At 42.9% G+C, this 19,174-nt stretch overlaps 1 protein-coding gene across 1 annotated transcript in view; it reads left to right on the forward strand.

The window, feature by feature from the left end:
- Positions 1–18,865, forward strand: part of SYT4 (synaptotagmin 4) — a 50,224-nt gene extending 31,359 nt beyond the window's left edge. Inside the window, exon 4 of the mRNA XM_075327560.1 lies at positions 14,232–18,865. Coding sequence (XP_075183675.1) covers positions 14,232–14,539 — 308 coding nt within the window. The 3' untranslated portion in view covers positions 14,540–18,865. The remainder of the gene's footprint in view (positions 1–14,231) is intronic.
- Positions 18,866–19,174: the final 309 nt, after the last annotated feature.

Below are 19,174 nucleotides of genomic sequence, written 5' to 3' on the forward strand. Positions count from 1 at the left end.
TGTTTATTAGGCTGTCCAAAACTTATTTTTTTTAACCCTAATAGGGAATTCTGTGTTAGAATCCCCAAGTTATTGGCAAGCGACCTTCCCAACAAGGTGGGGATTATCCAAGGTGGAGACCCCTTTTTTTGAGGCCTGTTGATCACATGTGAAGGTATATTGTGTCTTATATGATGATGAGGTCATACCATGTTGGATCCATATATCTTAAATAATTAAGGGATTTTTTTTATAGTGAAAGAGCTCAGTCTTATTCTGCTTTTGGAGCATTACCGCTGTCATGGATTGGCCCCCAGGGTCTGTGGTTAAGTGAAGTCTCTGCATTCTCCATCACTGTGCCTCCGTCTTTATGGTATATATAATAAAGCCCGGATCAATGAACATCCTCCCTGCTACATATGCTACTCTGATTATTTCACAGGACATCTTAAAGGGATTATCTAATTAAAGCCGTTAGTGGCATATAACTGGGCCATCAATAACTATGATGTGGCAGCCCCATAAATCAGATCATAGACGGCAGTAGATGATATCACAGCTGTTTCCTAATGGCGCAGCCACTACTGATCAAGGAGGACATCTGCGGTTGGGAGTCAGCAGCTTGGACAACTATGGAATATTGTAGCAATATTTTGCCATTATATTTAATAATCTAACACATTTAAAGGTATTGTTCCATTAAAAACATACACTTTATGGACAAACATATAATGCGTCCTCCACATAACACCTACAGAAGCTTTTCAGACCACCCATTCTTGATAAATAGACATTAATATGGAGTCAGCCCCTCTGCAAATGTAAACACTCCAGCTCTTCTAGGAATAATTTCTACAAGATTTTGGAGATGCCTGTAGGATGTTTTTGCCCTTTCACCCAGAATAGCATTTGTGGGGTGACATTGATGTTGGGGAGAGGCCAGGCTCACAAACTCCTTTCTAGTTCATGTCAAAGATGTTGGGCGGGGTTGAAGCCCTGGCTTTAGGTGGCCGGTCATGTTCTTCTTCCCCTTCACGACCTTTGACGGATCTATCCGTCATGGATCGTGTGCCGTTAAGCCCCGCCCCCTGCTTTTCAACAGCTGACATTTGTGCCTGCATGTTACGAGTGGAATCGCATTCCACCCGTAACATTAACCCCTTAGATCTCGCTGCCAAAGTCTGTCAGCGAGATGTATATACGCGCGGTGAAGATTTTCACTTACCGCCGCCCCCACCGGAAGTCACGTAAGTGATCACGTGACTTTCGGTGGTTGCCATGGTAGCACAGGGTCATGTGATGATGCCTGCAGCTATGATGAGTCACTTCCATTTTCACTCGGCCCGGAGGCCAGTGAAGCAGGAAGTGACCGTATCTGCTGTTAACAGCTGTATAGCTGTGATCAGCAGATAGATCAGAGCGATCGGATTGCTGATCGCTATAGCCCCTTAGGGGGACTAGTAAAATAAAAAAAAAGTAAAAAAGAAGTTTTAAAAAATTAAAAAAAAAACAAAAACCTAAAAGTTCAAATCACCCCCCTTTCACCCCATTGAAAATTAAAGGGCTAAAATATATATATATATATATATATATATATATATATATATATATACACATATTTGGTATCGCCGCGTTCAGAAATGCCCGATCTATCAAAATATAAAATCAATTAATCTGATCAGTAAACGGCGTAGTGGCAAAAAAATTCCAAACCACAAAATTACGTTTTTTGGTCGCCGCAAGTTTTATGCAAAATGCAATAACAGGTGATCAAAACATAGCATCTGTGCAAAAATGGTACCATTAGAAACGTCAGCTCGAGACGCAAAAAATAAGCCATCACTGAGCCATAGATCCCAAAAAATGAGAACGCTACGGGTTTCGGAAAATGGCTCAAAACGTACGCCACTTTTATTGGACAAGCTTGTGAATTTTTTTAACCCCTTAGATATAAGTAAATCTAAACATGTTTGGTGTCTACAAACCCGCACCGACCTCAGGCATCATACCCACACATCAGTTTTACCATATAGTGAACACCGTGAATAAAACATCCCAAAAACTATTGTGCCATCACACTTTTTTTGCAGTTTTTCCACACTTGAAATTTGTTTGCTGTTTTCCAGTACACTATATGGTAACACGTATTGGTTAATTTAAAAGTACAACTTGTCCTGCAAAAAACAAGCCCTCATATGGCAAGATTGACGGAAAAATAAAAAAGTTACGGCTCTCGTCCAGGATTGGGTGCACCATGGACAAATGCAACAATAGTTTTTATGATCCTTTGTTTTTTCCTCTTGACATATAGTCGACTGAGTCAGAGCCTTCCCCATACATAGATTGATGACATCTATTGACAGAGAATTATTATTAATTTTTGACTGAAATAGAATGTCACATACTGTCTATATGGGTCTTTTCTTGGGTGTTTCACCTTACCCACTTCTAAATTAGGGCACACGGTGTTCTTTTAGTGTGAGTGGAGGGCCTGCATAGGGCTCAAGCCGATGAGGAACGGGGGCGTCAGTAAACTGTAGGACGCCGACCCCTGTATGACAGGAAGGGCGAGGAGTAGAGTGTATTGATTCTCACCTTTCTTCTCATCAATATTTTAACATGTGTACCTTGTTTGTGGCATATATGTAATAAAAATTGTTTGTGGGTAATTTGAGTATTTCGGTTTTTGGTTCAATATAATTACCTTGATATCGGTTTCAGTGTTTGCTTACACCAGTGGGAAATAAGGGTGGATGAAAAATCTGAACTCATTAAGACTTTCATAAACAAGTCCTAATACTTGTGTTCAGATAGTATATATCATACAGCATAGGTGATAAATATATGAATGCTGGAAAGCCCATTGTTTATAAAAATGAGATCCCGAGGTTCCCTGTGTGAATGGAGGTGAGTGAGCATGGGCAATCACAACTGTATTCACTGCTTATAGGATGGTGTATGGTGGTTGCCCATGCTCATTCCCACTCCATTCACACAGGGACATTTGGGTCTCTTGTACAAGGGACCAGTACAGGTCTCTGAAGATGGACCTTCAGTGTTCACACCAGTACAGGTCTCTGAAGATGGACCTTCAGTGTTCACACCAGTACAGGTCTCTGAAGATGGACCTTCAGTGTTCACACCAGTACAGATCTCTGAAGATGGACCTACAGTAATCACACATTTATCACACCTATCTTGTTTATCAGGGTGCCCCTTTAACTTAAAGGGGTTGTCCACTACTAGGACAACCCCTTCTCATTCTACAAATTATCATGATTAATCAACAGGAATTGAGGGCTGTGGTTTACCACCCACATCCTGTTGATTAATCAGGCGGGAGAGAGAAGCCGGAGGTGATTGCGCACATGACTCACATGACGTCACAACCTCACGGGAGCCTGGGAATGTGAGTGCCGGCACTGCTGGGACTGGGCGGACAGCGCAGGGGAGTATAGGCTTTTTTATTGTAATTGGTGGAAATGTAGAATGAGAAGGTGTTGTGCTAGTGTCGCGGGCGGCGGGGCGCTGCGCTCGCTAATGCTTGGGTCCGGCGCTGCTGCTGCTGCTCGGTGGCTCGAGCGGTGGGCCGGATCCCGGGGACTCGAGCGGCGCTCCTCGCCCATGAGTGAAAGGGGTGGTTTGTTGGAGTTTGGGATGTCGGTTTGTGACGCCACCCACGGTATGTGGTGAGCTTGGGACACCACCGCTGCTTGGTACGGGGATCCCGGGAACGATGACAGGGAGCAGCTGAGATGTTTCTCTCCCCTCCGTGGGTAGGGGGATTTGGTGGTCCCGGGGCCCGGTGATGGTGACTGGAGGGTGGATGGCAGGAGTTGGGGAGGTGCAGGGTCGCGGGGGCAGCGCTGTGCCAGACGGCACGATGGTACTCACTCAGCCAGTAACGTACACGGAGTCTCTGGTAAAACAAACGGCTGGATGAACGGGTTCCGCAGACGGCTGCTGTAGTTTCTCCCCTGACTCTAGGCTAATAGTGTGCGTCCTTACACTGCACTTTATATGCTCCTCCTGTGCTCCGGTTTCCAGCTGGCTCCCCGGTTCGGTACCAGACGGGCCACCACCCTGTCCCGGCTACCTACGGTTCCACCAGGTCTGTCTTCCCAGCCCCTGCAGACGGCCACTACCATCTGCCTGACTGACTACAAGAGGGTCCTAGACTCCAACCTAGGCCCCTGTAAGCTTCTGCCACTCTGCACACCTCCTCTCCCTTCTTCTGCCTGGACTTGTCTGCGATGTTTCCTGCCCCAGACCAGCTAGACTCCTCGGTGGGCGTGTCCATCCGCCTGACTCCGCCCACCTGGCGTGTCTGTCTGAACCCGAGGGAGGAAATCAGGTCTCACTGGAGATGGAGATGACTGCTGTGATCTGCTGGGGGTGGGGGTGTGTGTTGTTACCTGTGGCCCTTGGCCAGTCCAGGGCGCCACACTAGTAGTGGACAACCCCTTTAATGGAGTTATCATGGTGACAGGTTACACAGTGCACCTCAGCTAATGATGATGAAGCTTCTGTCCCTCTTTTTTTACTATTTTTATTCTAAAAGCTGATCCGGTAACCCTCGGTTTAAGCAGCACATGCAATTATTAGCATTCACTGTGTGACCCACTTAAGTCATTGTAGACAAGAGCCGAGCCGGTAATGCGTACAATGATGGAGATTCATTAAAACACGGCTCGCTGCGTGCTGCTGATTATAAATACGTCCTCCACTCAGATGCTTCGGTAATAACGAGCTCATCCTCAGTGCAGGGACAGAAGCCGAAGTGTTTTCTGAAAGGATTCAACCATAAAGTGCGCCCCTTCCCATGGGAATATCACATTGCTGCCGCCCCGCGTCTTCGCGTCACATACAGCGTGATAAATGATACTAAGACATCGTGACGAGATGACGGGGTCACGTGAGGCTTCTCAGAGGCTTCGTGTTAGATCGTGTTTATAATCTGCATTAAGTACATGAATTCACAAAGTGCCATCTATGTGAAGAAACAGAAGACTCAAATTGTTAAGATTAATAACTTATATTTCTTGATAATATTATAATCACTGCTCAGATAATAGCTATAGGTGCAGAGGTAACAGACGGACCCCGAAAACGGGGCTACAGGGCGCCCAGAGGCCTCTCTGCTATATATGAAAACACAAATATTGGTGGGTGGTGGTCTCTGCACTAGGGCAATACTACCTACTACTGCAATTATTATTATACTTTTTTATTACTACTACTAATTCTACTAATGCTGCTACTTCTATTATATTTACAACTATTACTAATATTACCACTTCTACTAATAGATTATAGGAGGGGGAAGAGGTGAATATTCATTTTTCACCAGTGGGCGACCTAATCACTGACACCAATACCAAATATGACATCCCCGGAAAAGAAACCCTAGCACATCTTTTGGAGCCAAAAATGATATAAGACATTGTCTTATTTTGGAAGAAACACGGTATTCCTAATGTGGCGCCCCCAAGGCTTCAGGCACCACAGGGTACTGCACCTCACCTGAGGTGCAGTTGTGGCGCCCTGGACTAGCCAGGTCATCACAGGTAACATACAAACACCCCCACCCCCATTAGACAGTAACATTAGCCAAACATAAAATCCTTGTTGCCTCCCTCCAGCGTCTGATGTCCACACCAGGTGGGGCGGAGCCAAGCAGTTGGCCCCACCCACCGAGGAGTTCACAGGCCTGGAGGCGGGAAAAGTGACAGAACGAGTTTGGAGTTTGAAGTGTGAGGAGTAAACACTTGGGTGTCCGGGTTTGTGGCCCAGGCACAGACAGCAAGGTTGGCAGATGGTGGTTGCTGTCTGCAGGAGTGGTGAAGCAATGCGGAACCGTAGGACCGGGGTCAGGCGTTGGCCCGCCGGTACCGACCGGGGAGCGAAGTGAAGCCAGCACAACACAGGCAGGGCCATCGGACCCCGACCAGGCTTGGAGCTGCCGACAATAGTCAAATCCGAGTGTGACCGGAACCCCAGGGGTTTCCTAACAACCAAAGACCCTAAAGAAGGCAACCGCCCACACCGTGAGGGTATACAGCTACCGCCTAAGGCTAGAGACCCAAGGGCCAGCGCCTGCGGGCAAACGGGCTCCTCCGGCATCCATACACCGGGGAGCGGACTACCGTTGGGGATCCATCGTAGTCAAACAGGTACATCAAGGTGCAGGGAAAGACAGCCGCCATCACTCGTCCGGGGAGAGACACTGCAGCTGGCTGCAGGACCCGTCCATCCAGCCGTTTGGTTTACCGAGGACTTTGTGCATCTCTTACTGAGTGAGTACACCCGTGCCATCCGGCACTGCGCCGCGCTGTCCCTGCAACCCTGCACCTCACCAACCCATCACCGGGACCACCGACCCCTACCCACTGAGGGGGAAAACAACATCCCAGCTGCTCCCTACCATCGCTCCCGGGATCCCTGTTACCAGCAGCGGTGGTGCCCATCTTCACCACAACCCGTGGGTGGCGTCACGGACTAAATCCCCCAAACCAACCACCCCTTTCACTCACGGGCGAGGAGCGCCACTCGAGTCCCCGGATCCGGCCCACCGCTCGAGCCACCGAGCAGCCGCTGCAGCGCCGGACCCGAGCGTTAACGAGCGACCAGCAGTGGCGGCGTCCTCCCCGCCCACGACACAGTATTCATCTCGAATATGGAGGAGGTCATCACCGGTAAACCATCAATACACTCACTCGACACATAGTATGGGGCTCATTCTCTGGGACTGGTCTAGGGTAGGTGTTGGGGTAGCCATCAGGAGGTATGGGACTTCATGCCCACTAGTTCAGGAACCCGGGGTTGGGGCACTGACTGGGGAAGTTAGGAGCCATCTCACACACAAGTTAGTTAGCTCCAGGTGCAGAAAGCGCCAGAAAGGGCTCAGGAACATACAAGCAAGGAAGCAAAGACAAGAATAGCAAGGGGCTCCTGGTCTGGAGCTGGAGTCTCGACCTGGTTTTTAGAAAGAAGGGGGATCCTAGGGTTCGCGGGAATTACAGCAGGCACCTGGAACCCGATCCATGGCCCAGGAGCTGGGGTTGAGGGAAACTGACGAAAGGAGACGTACAGAAGGAAAGACCGGCCGTGACCTCCGAACTATCCTGGATTGGCTGAGGTCCGTCACAGAGAGTCGCGGCACACCAAGGGCAGAGTGACTTCAGTGAGTAAAAAGAACTTGAACTGCGCTCTGTGTCGTCCCATCATTGCTGTCGCCCTCACCATCATGGCCCTGCGCCAAAGGCGACTACTACTCCAACATCCTCCCTGGGGCCTGAGCTCTGCCTGTGGAGAGCTGTATCATCTGAGCTGCGTTATCATCCGCCCCAGAGAAGAATCCCCGCAGCAGTGGCTAATACTAGCTGCACACCACAGGTGGCGTCACAAAGACAAATACCGTCATCCCCATCCCCCATATTTTATTGACACCGAAGGGGTCATGGAACTGGGCCAGGCCACTGTGACATCCCGAACCGGCTTGGTGATGGGTAGCCCTCCTCCCATGGGTGCGTCACTAATACTAATTCTTCTACAACTTCTACTACTGTTATTACTTCTATTACTTCTATTACTATGCAGAGTGGGAAAATTTCCTAGAAAGGAAGGGAGACAGGCGACGCTTTTCTGGGTGCACTACTTTGTGATCACAAGGAGTGGTTGAATGGTAATGCACTCACAGTGGGGTAAAAATGGATCGTGTATGTAATCTAGGGAACCCATCTGTACGGCGGCGGCTGGTCAACCTACTGAATCGGAGTGCTTCCCTGGGCTCCTAGCAGAAAACAATGAGACAAAAGGAGGAGGGCGGTTCGTGCTCAGTCCAGCCAGATCCACCAGTAGTGATCTTGTCTTTATTAAAAATTTAAAAACAGCAAGCGATGTTTTAAATTTTTAATTAAGACAAGATCACTACTGGTGGATCTGGCCGTTTCATACCTATACATTCAGGCAACCGGACTTTTTAACGCAGACTGCCCTCCTACTTCTATTACTATTAATTTGCCTATTATTATCACAATGTTTACTATTACTAATATTTTTTTTTATAATCTTTCCTCTTAAGTTTTGTTCCACATACAAAATATAACACATTGCCGAAAATAAGCCCTAGCGCATCTTTTGGAACAAAAAATAATATAAGACACTGTCTTATTTTTGAGGAAGCACGGTATTAGTAATACTAATTGTACTACTTCTTCTACTGTTATTACTTCTATTACTATTAATTTTACTATTATTATCATCACTAAATTTACTATTACTACTACTACTTAAGTTTTTTTCCGTATACAAAATATAAGACATTCCCCCTCAAAAAAGCCCTAGCGCATCTTTTGAAACAAAAAATAATATAAGACACTGTCTTATTTTTTTGGGAAAATAGTATTAGGCCCTGGGCGCACACTGCTTTTTTTGCTGTGTTTTTGGTGCACAATTGGTGCAGTTTGTGTTCATAAGTTTCATTCAGTCCTTCCCCAGTTAAGTCTAGTAGAAATTCGAAATGTTGTGCGCACGTTGCTTCTTTTTTCCTTACAGGTTTTTCTGCAGTTTTTCTGCAGCAAAAAGAAGCAGCATGTCACTTCTTTTTCACAGGTCCCTGCGTTGTTCCCTGTGTTTTGTTATTGATAATGGATAAAAAACGCAGGGATAAAAACGCACCAAAATCCGGTAAAAACGCATCAATTTTTAGTGTGTTTTTTTGCCAGAGGGTGCATTGTTTGCTAAAGAAACAAATCTGCAGTGTGTACACATAGCCTTGGGGTACTTTGCACACTACGGCATCGCAGGCCGATTGCTGCGATGCTGAGCGCAATAGGCCCCGCCCCCATCGCAGCTGCGATATCTTGTGATAGCTGCCGTAGCGAACATTATCGCTACGGCAGCTTCACACACACTTACCTGCCCTGCGATGTCACTCTGGCCGGCGACCCACCTCTTTCCTAAGGGGGCAGGTCGTGCGGCGTTACAGCGATGTCACATGGCAGGCGGCCAATAGAAGCGGAGGGGCGGAGATGAGTGGGACGTAAACATCCCGCCCACCTCCGTCCTTCCGCATAGTCGGCGTGGGCCGCGGTGACGCAGGTAAGCAGATGTTTCTCGCTCCTGCGGCTTCTCACACAGCGATGTGTGCTGCCGCAGGAACGAGGAACAACATCGTACCTGTCGCTGCAGCGAAATTATGAAAATGACCGACACTACACCGATGATACAATTACGATAATTAATAATTATACGATCGTTAATCGTATCAAAAAGGATTCACATACTCCGATGTCGACAGCGATGCCGGATGTGCGTCACTTTCGATTTGACCCCACCGACATCGCAGCTGCGATGTCGTAGTGTGCAAAGTACCCCTTACAGCTACTACTAATTCTACTACTATTTAGTCTACTGTTATGACTTCTATTACTATTAATTTTACTATTATCACTACGTTTATTATTACTACTACTACTTTCATAATGTTTGCTCTTAAGTTTTGTTCCACATGCAAAATATATGATGTCCATTTTTCATTAGTGGGCAACCCAATCACTGTCTTCAATATAAAACATAAGACATCCCCTGAAAATAAGCCCTAGCACATCTTTTGTAACCAAAAATAATATGACACTGTCTTATTTTTACAGAAACACAGTTCTACTACTAATGCTACTACTAATTCTTCTATTGTTATTACTTCTATTACTATTAATCTTACTATTATAATCACTAGATTTATTATTATTACTACTACTTCTTTTATAATTTTCCTCTTAAGTTTTGTTGTACATACAAATATAAGACATCTCCCGAAAATAAGCCCTAGTGCATCTTTTGAACCAAAAATTATATACCGTAAATTTCTTTTTATAAGACGCATTGGATTATAAGACACACTCCAAATTTAGAGAAAAAAAAGGGAAAAAATATGGGGTCCATCTTATAAACCGGTGGTGTCTAACGAGTGGGGACGGAGCAGCGATAGTGGAGCGAGGTCACAGGAGGCAGGGGTGGTGCTGGAGTAGGGCGATTCTGTGGGCAGTGCAGCGAGTGTCCCAGATGCGAGCTGCAGGCACTGTGAGGCAGGTGGAGCATGCAGAAACTGTCAGCGGTGCGGGCTTCAAAGAAATGGTGCCTGGAGTCAATGCGTGCTCAGATGGAGCTCTCGGCTCATTGACAAGCCGAGATCTCATCTGCACACACGCCACCATCATTATGTCTTTTGCAAGGAGCTCAATGGGCTGGAGGTGGCGCGTGCAAAGAAGAGATCTTGATCCAAGAGCTCTATCTGTGTGCGGGCCGAGTCCGGGTGCCATTATTTGAAGTTGACATTTTCATAATGGGGGCCCCTGCCTCACAGCCCGCAGCACAGCCCGTAGAACAGCGCATCGCTTGCATTAAGCCCGCAGCACAGTGCCCTGTGACCACTCTCCACCTCCCCTGGTCAACTACATTTATTATAAGATGAACCCCTAATTTTACTCCCAAAGTTTTGTGAGGAAAAGTGCGTCTTATAATCCAAAAAAATCGGTAAATCACTGTTATTTTTTAGGGAGAAACTCTTCTCTTCAGTTTTGTTCCACGTACATGATTACTACAAATTTTTATTTCTGCCATTTTTCTACTACTTTTTCTATTTTTACTATAAATGTTACCAACGCTAATATAGTGCTACTATAACTATTACTAATAACCTACAACAAACCACCATTATATAGTGGATACATTAAATAGCAAACAAAACCCTAAAATAAAACTCATCATTAAATTTTAAATATATTAATATTGTAGTTTTTGGTGGGGAGGGCTGTTTCTCTACGATTGCGCTCTTTAATTCCAATGAAATCCATTTCCGAATGTTGGAGCTTGGAACAATTCACATTGAACTGTAAAATTTTAGCTTTCTAACAAAAAAACTGGGGTAATCTTACTTTAATGTTGGCTTTCTAACAAATATTTTATCTAAACTTGGTGGAGAAGAACGCAACGATGCTGATCGTTCAGTCCAACCCCATCCATCAGTCTTTGCATGTAATGGAATGTGGCCTTTTGGACTCATGGTCCAATATTGGTGGCCAACCTCTTGACTTTTGTCTCTAAGTGGGCATAAATCTCTTTAGAAGACTCTTCACTAAAGTCTGAAATGTGGCTGAAGAGTGGAGGCTAATGGGACAGCCAAGAGGGGGGTATCAAAAGAATAGGATGCTTTTGAAGACTTGCACCTCTATAGGATGCAATGGAAGATGAAGAAGAACCACATTTAAGAGTCTCTCTCAACCCATATAGCTCATTGTTTCCAGGGACATCACATTGCTTTGTCCATTAGGGCACAGTCCTGAACCACAGATTACTTAAAATGGTATTATACTGGCCACAGCTTGTAGATCGATTTTTCTGTCCCTCCTGACGGTGAACCATGTACTTACAAATCCTTATTATTTGAGAACGGCAGGCTGACCGCTGATACAAGAAAGTGATTCAATCAGTTAGATCAATTAATGCAGACAACATATACCAGAAAAATCATAAATAATGTCCCATCAAAACAAAAATGCCCTGATATTTCCATATAATGTCTCGTTTCAGTGCAGTCTCTTCATTATGAAGGTAAATTAATTCCAATCTTATGCACTGTATTAATCCAAGAGCAGGGAATGGCAAAGGCTACAGAGATTCAAAGAATACTACAGGGACTACCCCAGTGTCATTCGCCTCCCCTCAAACTTTACTTCAACAGCTGATCAAGCAGAGTTTGGCAACAGCTCCGTCATAGAAGAGAACACACAAGTGTTTGGCCGAGATTAGTTTTCCTGTCTATTATTATTATTATTATTTATTATTATAGCGCCATCAATTCCATGGCGCTTTACATGTGAAAGGGGTGTACATAATTGGGACAAGTACAATAATCATAAACAATACAAGACACAAACAGGTACAGGAGGAGAGAGGTCCCTGCCCGCGAGGGCTCACAGTCTACAAGGGATAGGGGAGGATACAGTAGGTGAGGGTAGAGTTGATCAGACTGAGGGTTATGGCAGGTTGTAGGCTTGTCGGAAGAGGTGGGTCTTCAGGTTCCTTTTGAAGCTTGCCAAGGTAGGCGAGAGTCTGATGTGTTGTGGCAGAGCATTCCAGAGTATGGGGGAGGCACGGTAGAAATCTGGGATGAGATGGTGGGAAGAGGAGATGAGAGGGGAGTAGAGAAGGAGATCTTGTGATCTATCTGAAAGTCAGGAGATCGACCTCTCCCAGAATTCCGACAATGATTCCATAGTTGTTGAGTGGGCCTTTCTGGTGGTCTACGGCAGGTTTGGGCAATCTGAGGCCACCTGAGAAACTGTGAAATTATTAACATATCAATTATTATTATGTTAATTGCATCACTTAATATTGAGCAGAATTAAGCATATTGACACCCCCCTATATACCATATGAGTCAACACACAGCCCCCCTATATACAGTATGAACCCCCACACAGTCTCCCTATTTTCAGTATAGGCCCCACATAGCCTCCTATATACAGCATGAGCCCAACATAGCCTTATATATAAAGCATAAGCCTTCACATTTCCCTCCATTATACAGTATAATCCCTCACACAGTCTATATACAGTATGAGCACACAGCCTTTTACATACAGTATGAGCCCTCATATAACCCCTCTATATACAGTATAAGCTCTCATAGAACCCTCCTTTATACAGTATGAACCCCCACACAGCCTCATATATAACATATAAGCCCACACACAGTCCCCTATATACTGTATGAGTCCACTATACACAGTATGAGCCCTTACACAGTCACACTATATACAATTAGAGCCCCGCACATTCTCCTATATTTACTATGAGCCCCCACATAGACCCACTTTATACAATGTACAAAGTGAGCCCTCACCCAGCACCCTATATATCCTCAGAGCCCACACACAGCCACTACCTGAGGATGCAGATAGTGGTGTCATCAGGTGGTAGCAGGTGGGCTAGGGCATAGTGCGGTCCATATGCCATTGATTTCAGCCATTTGGCTATCTCAGTCTGTGGGCCAGAAAGGAATTACAATAGGGCCAGATTTGGACCACGGGCCACACTTTGATCAGGTCTTTTCTACAATGTGACAGGAAGTGATGACAATGGAGGCCTGTGATTGGAACAGGATGTCATTAGCGGAACATCTGATAATGTCCCATTCTAGTTCATTTCGTTTCCATGGATCATTATCTTAATCCATGGTCCCTTGTGCTCTAAGGGAGAGGGTCTTGTGCCTTGTGTGTAAGAGTTGCTTATATCGTATTCCTACCCTGTGAGAGATTTTGTAAGTAGATGATTAGATTTGTTGCATCAAAATTAAGGGACAAAGTCCTAGTCATAAATTGAAAGCTACAGTACCTCTAATACCTAGAATTTCACAGGTCATATCTTTGGTGACCCCCGTATCTGTTCCTGACCTGTAATCTGGAAAAAAAAGTAAAAGAAAATATTTGTAAAGTGTCAAATATGTCTGTGAGCTTTAATGGAATGTTCTCCAGTGTTTGGAATATGTGATAAATCTATTTGTCATTCAATCTATCCAAAATGTATGGGATGGAACCAATACATATTGGGAATAGGAAAGTGACAGATCCTTAAAGGAGTTTTTTCAGTAGATCCTTTTTTTTTTAAAGGGCAAGGAATGTGATAAAACAGTAAAATTACCAATATAACAATACTTTAGGCCCCCAATGCTCCAGTTCCTGCTGACCCAACTTTAATTTGGGGCAGTTGATCTTGTACCATCTGAGCACATGACTGCTATGGTTCAAAGATCAGTAGTGATCATGTGCCATCTAAGCATATGACCGCTGCAACCAATCACTGATCTCTAGTGACACTACTGGAGCCAGTGATTGGCTGCAGCCATTATGTTCTAGATAGTGTTGAAATCATCATCGTGGAAAGATCAGACAGCATGATTAAAGGGATGAGTATTGGTTATTTTTTATTTTAGTCACATTGTTTGCCTTTCGAGAAAATTTGATGTAAAAGGGGCCCGTTTTTAGTGGCACCCATCTTTTTTACTTTAAATCATATTTTTTCAACTTATTTTATACAAGAACCTTTACTTTCTCCTCCCTCTTTAACCGTGGTTTTTTTTTACAATATTATTGAAAGTTAATTTCAAAGTTAATATTAATTAAAGTTTTAATTAATTTCAATAGATATTATTTTTAAATATATTTAATAAAATTCTCACTTTTTTTCAGATCCCTACGTGAAAGTGAATCTGTATCATGCAAAGAAAAGAATTTCCAAAAAGAAAACTCATGTGAAGAAATGCACCCCGAATGCAGTGTTCAACGAACTCTTTGTGTTTGACATTCCTTGCGAAGGCTTGGAAGATATCAGTGTGGAGTTCCTGGTGATGGATTCAGACCGGGGCTCCAGGAATGAGATTATTGGTCGATTAATCCTAGGAGCTTCTGCCGATGGAACAGGTGGAGAACATTGGAAGGAAATTTGTGAACATCCTCGGAGACAGATCGCTAAGTGGCACATGTTGTGCGATGGTTAGCAGCCTCGAGTTGAACGGACTTCAGCATCTTCATTTTTTTTATTTCTTTGCCATGTAAAATAAAAAGCTTGCAGTCACATTTCTTTTTTATGTTAAAACACGATCAACTGCAAAACTAAAATAGCAAAAATAGAACAAATAAAGGGCAAAATTAATTTTTGCCTTAAAGATAAAAAAATAAAATAAAATCGCAACCTTCACTTTATAAAATATGGAGATTTTGCAATTTACAGTTAAATTTTTTTTGGTCAGTGACTTGTCTTGGAGAAACATCTTTCTTGCAAGGTTCATACGTAGAAAATTAAGATATTTTGATTGGCAGACATCATCGATTGTTGAGTAGTCTTTATGATGGAGTAGCTTAAAAAGGCTACAGCCCGGCTTCATATACCAAAATAATGAAAAGGGAGCGCAGGTATAAAAGTATTGAAATATCCTTTAAGTGTTCAGGACAAAGATTAATTAATTTTGGTTGATCTGGTATCTCAAAATGGCCAGTAGACAATAAAGTGAACAAGGCCAACTGTATCCATCACAAACCACTATGGTTCACTATTCTACAAATGTTTCCTTTATTCTTTAAAATTCCCATAAATCACCATATTTATAACTAAAAAAATGGAAAATAAAATATATATTTTGGTAGTAATCAAGTAGGAATACTTTGCTCTCTGAATCCCATGACTTTTATGAAATTATGAGAAAAAAATAAACATTTATTGGATAGAATCAAGGTGTATTAATATCAGGGTGAATCCAAATTTCCTTTCCAAAAAGCACAAATTTTAGGATAAAATCATGTTAGTAAATGTCATGATTATTTTAAACTTTTAAACTTTTTGTAATTGAAAGTGTAGTATCTCCTTCTCCCAAATGGATATTATCCCTAACATATATCCACCTCGTTGTCACCTAGCAGAGCAGTGGCCCATCCATGGGTTATTGGTCATTTTACAAAGACTACCCCTGTGTCTCCTCCTTGTGTCTTCTATAGTGTTTAATGGCGTTGACAAAGTGCTTATCCCATCCGTTACCTATTTAGGGCCCACACTAGCGATACCTAGGGTCCAGCTTGGTGCATTGGTGTGGGACCTCTCTTGGGTGGTGAGGTACCAGCGGTAGGTTTGGTCAGGGATCACCATATTCCCCTTCCGTAGACACAGGGTTTCCCTTCCCTTGGTACTTCCCCGTACCTAGCGTGGCACTGAGTCAATGTGTAGGCGATGTTAAGTTTGGGGGTCAATTTATGGATTCAACCTTTTTTTTGGGACATAATATCATCATCTTCACCACTATGTTCCATTGTTTGAATATGTGAAGGTGAATCCAAATTTCCTTTCCAAAAAGCACAAATTTTAGGATAAAAATATGTTAGTAAATTTCATGATTATTTTAAACTTTAAACTTTTGTAATTGAAATTGGAATATCTCCTGCTCCCAAAAGGGATACTTTCCGTAACTTATTTCCACCTTGTTGTTACCTAACAGTGCAGTGCCCCATCCATAAAGTTTAATGGGTTATTTTACATGGACAAACCAATTCTGTGTCTAGTTTTAGGGCATAAGGACATCATACATTGACCTCCTGCTTTTAAGAGAGAGCGGCCAAGTCGATGGGTAAGCGATGTTAAGTTTGGGAGTTCAATTTATGTATTCAACCTTTTTTTGAGACAACAAATGGGACATAGTCAATAGAATACTTTAGTTTAATAATTTAATTTATAATTTAGCAGGCTCACCACTCAGTGATCTGGATCCACAGGTGCTGGGATGAAGTGGCTAGCGTCCACAATTCAATGCTAGAAAAGGATGAAGGAATCCCGCACACCGTTCCTCATAAAATTCTTCAAGACTTTATTGACACATTCAAATCCCCCCTTATACGTTACGGACATACGTCCTTACTCATATTGGCTATGAGTAAGCACTTATATCTGAAACGTGTAAGGCGGGGCTGGATGCCCGGAATAAGTAACTTTGAAGAAGGATTAAGTCTTGAAAAATTTTATAAGGAACGGTGTGCGGGATTCCTTCATCCTTCATCCTTTTCTTGAATGGGCTTAATGGTGAACACGATGATATTGCTATAGATTGTGGCATTTGATAAGCATCTGTATGTTTTGTAACAAGGGGAATTCTTTCTTCTATGTTTGATGTGGCTTTCTGTCTTGGGGAACCCATGATCATATAAATCATTAGACAATTCGGACATAATAAGGAGGGTTCAATTCCTGAGATCTCATTCTTTTTACCAGAACAGAGAGAAGCTACAAAGAGCTCTTTAAGACCTACCATGTGGCTAGTCCGGAGATTTAAAAAAAACCCTGTAATTCCTTAGTTCTACTGTGGAGGCACTGCAGGGAAATTGAGCACAATGCCCAAAGATAATTGACTGTCCATCCAAGAGTTTGTCATGCCTAAGGTGGAGAGCTTCTTGGAAGAACTTTTTTGTTGGAGGACTCAGCATAGTCATGTATTATTTCATTTCGTCAGGTACCAGCTCTTGAACGTCTATGAAGATCTAGTGGATAATGTGATGTCCACTTGTCAAACTCCACTTCCAAACGCTTAGCTTCCGAATAGTAGAATATGGATAGAATAATCAGCAACAATCCATAATATATACTGTTTCTCTATTACAAGTTTTTTAAAATCTGTAAATTGCAAATATCCTTTGATAAAATAGAAGGTATGAGATTTTGTTTTTTGTTTTAGCTAAGAGGACCTCTAGGCTTGTTCAATCTGTTCTGAGGAGGAATTTCAGGAGGAAATTTGAAATTAATTAATTTGGTAGATTAATTAGATCAAGTTGCCAGAACAAACAAGAAATCACTAGGAATCACCATTGTGCTCCGGGCAGTTGACAACTTCCCTTCTCCCACTTTTTCACTTGAGGTCAAAACATACGTTCTTCGACTGGGGGTAAAATTGAGCACAAGAGAAAGCTCCTGCTATACGTACTGGAATATGAAATCTAATCTCCACTAACCATATTGGGTATGAAATGCAAGGTAGAACAAGAAGGTAAAATCTTATAAAAAAAAAAGGTAGAAGACAATATGACTGTTTCTTGTATCTTTGACGTGGCTTTCTAGCTTGGAAAACTCATGATCAAATACATTATTAGAGAATTCTGAGGAAATAAAGAAGACTGCCCTCCTTTATACCAAAGCAGAGAGAAGCTACAAAGAGCTCTGGAAGAACAAACATGTGGCCAGTCCCAAGATTTTAACAAAAATTGTAATTCTTCATGTCTCCAGTGGAGGCACTGTAGGGAAATAGAGCACTTAATGCCAAAAGATTAGGCGTTCAATTTCCCTGCAGTGCCTCCACTGGAGAAATGAAGAATTACAGTTTTTGTAAAAATCTGTGATTAATTTATTATCTGAGGACTCTTCTAACGAAAAAAGAAATGTTCCAAGTGGACAAACCTTTTAATATCAGTTTTGGTTCAATTTCGATGCTTGATTATAAAAAAAAATGTTCAACTGAGATATTCGAGGTATATGAGCCAAGTTTGTGAGAATAAAAGCATTTTTGAAGTGATGACATTGCCCCACATTGACTGTTCACTCTCTGCCGTGAGATCAAAATCAGACCATTGCCACCGATCAACCAAAAGACTTCGATCGAACAACCTGCTTTCCATGACGCATCTCACGCATCGTTGTTCCGTTTGTGACTTGTTGTATGAAATTGTGATTTTAATACAGTGTGTGATAAAAAATAAGAAAACACAAGAGGAAGACCGTGAGGTACCCAAAGGGCTCGGACTCAGAATCAGTGGGTCTTGTGAATGATGTGAATCTGTGCACTATACGAGTACAGTATGTAGCATAAAGTATGTTATATTGATCTATTAACCAGTATGTCCCAGTAACAGATAATGGGCTAGTAACTGTTTTGTGTCATTGGAATAAACAAAACAAAAACACCTTACTTTCCGAACGTGTAGCAGATTTGCCTTTTACCGTCTTTTTTCGAATGTCCGACTGCACTACTGGTTTATTCGTGTTGCATTTTTTTTTATTATTTTTTTATCGGTTTTTTTTTTGTATATGAAGACAGGGAAAGAGATTGTTGATACTTCACCAGAAAAAGACCCCCCCCATTACTGTATACAACCTATTGTCAGAGGTGTAACATTATCCCAAACGAGCAATGTATTATACCTGCTGATTGGGGGTGATTACCGTAAATAATACGACCTCCCTACACTAGTGTGAATACAAGCTGACAATTCATGTGGATCTAATGGGACATGGTTTTCAATTTTACTGTACAGCATATTTGGGTTGTATTAAAGATAAAGGCTATGCATTTTAATGTGTGAGTCTATGTCTTTTATTGAAATGCATGAGAACAAATGGGATTCTTTTCTGATATAGGGGACCTTGCAACAATATAGGAGTTCTGCCAGCATTGTTACAGAGGTTACAGGGGTGGGGTGTCCGCCTGTCAATGCTCTGACCATACGTCGCACAATGCATCAAGTTTGTCTGCATGGCCGTCGTCCCAGAAGGAAGCTTCTTCAAAAGATGATGCACAAGAAAGCTGCAAATAGTTTTATGAAGACAAGCAGACTAAGGACATGGATTAATAGAAAGATGTGGTCTGATGAGACCAAGATACATT

The sequence above is a fragment of the Anomaloglossus baeobatrachus genome, chromosome 1 (assembly GCF_048569485.1).
Source record: "Anomaloglossus baeobatrachus isolate aAnoBae1 chromosome 1, aAnoBae1.hap1, whole genome shotgun sequence".
In the NCBI taxonomy this organism is placed as follows: Eukaryota; Metazoa; Chordata; class Amphibia; order Anura; family Aromobatidae; genus Anomaloglossus; species Anomaloglossus baeobatrachus.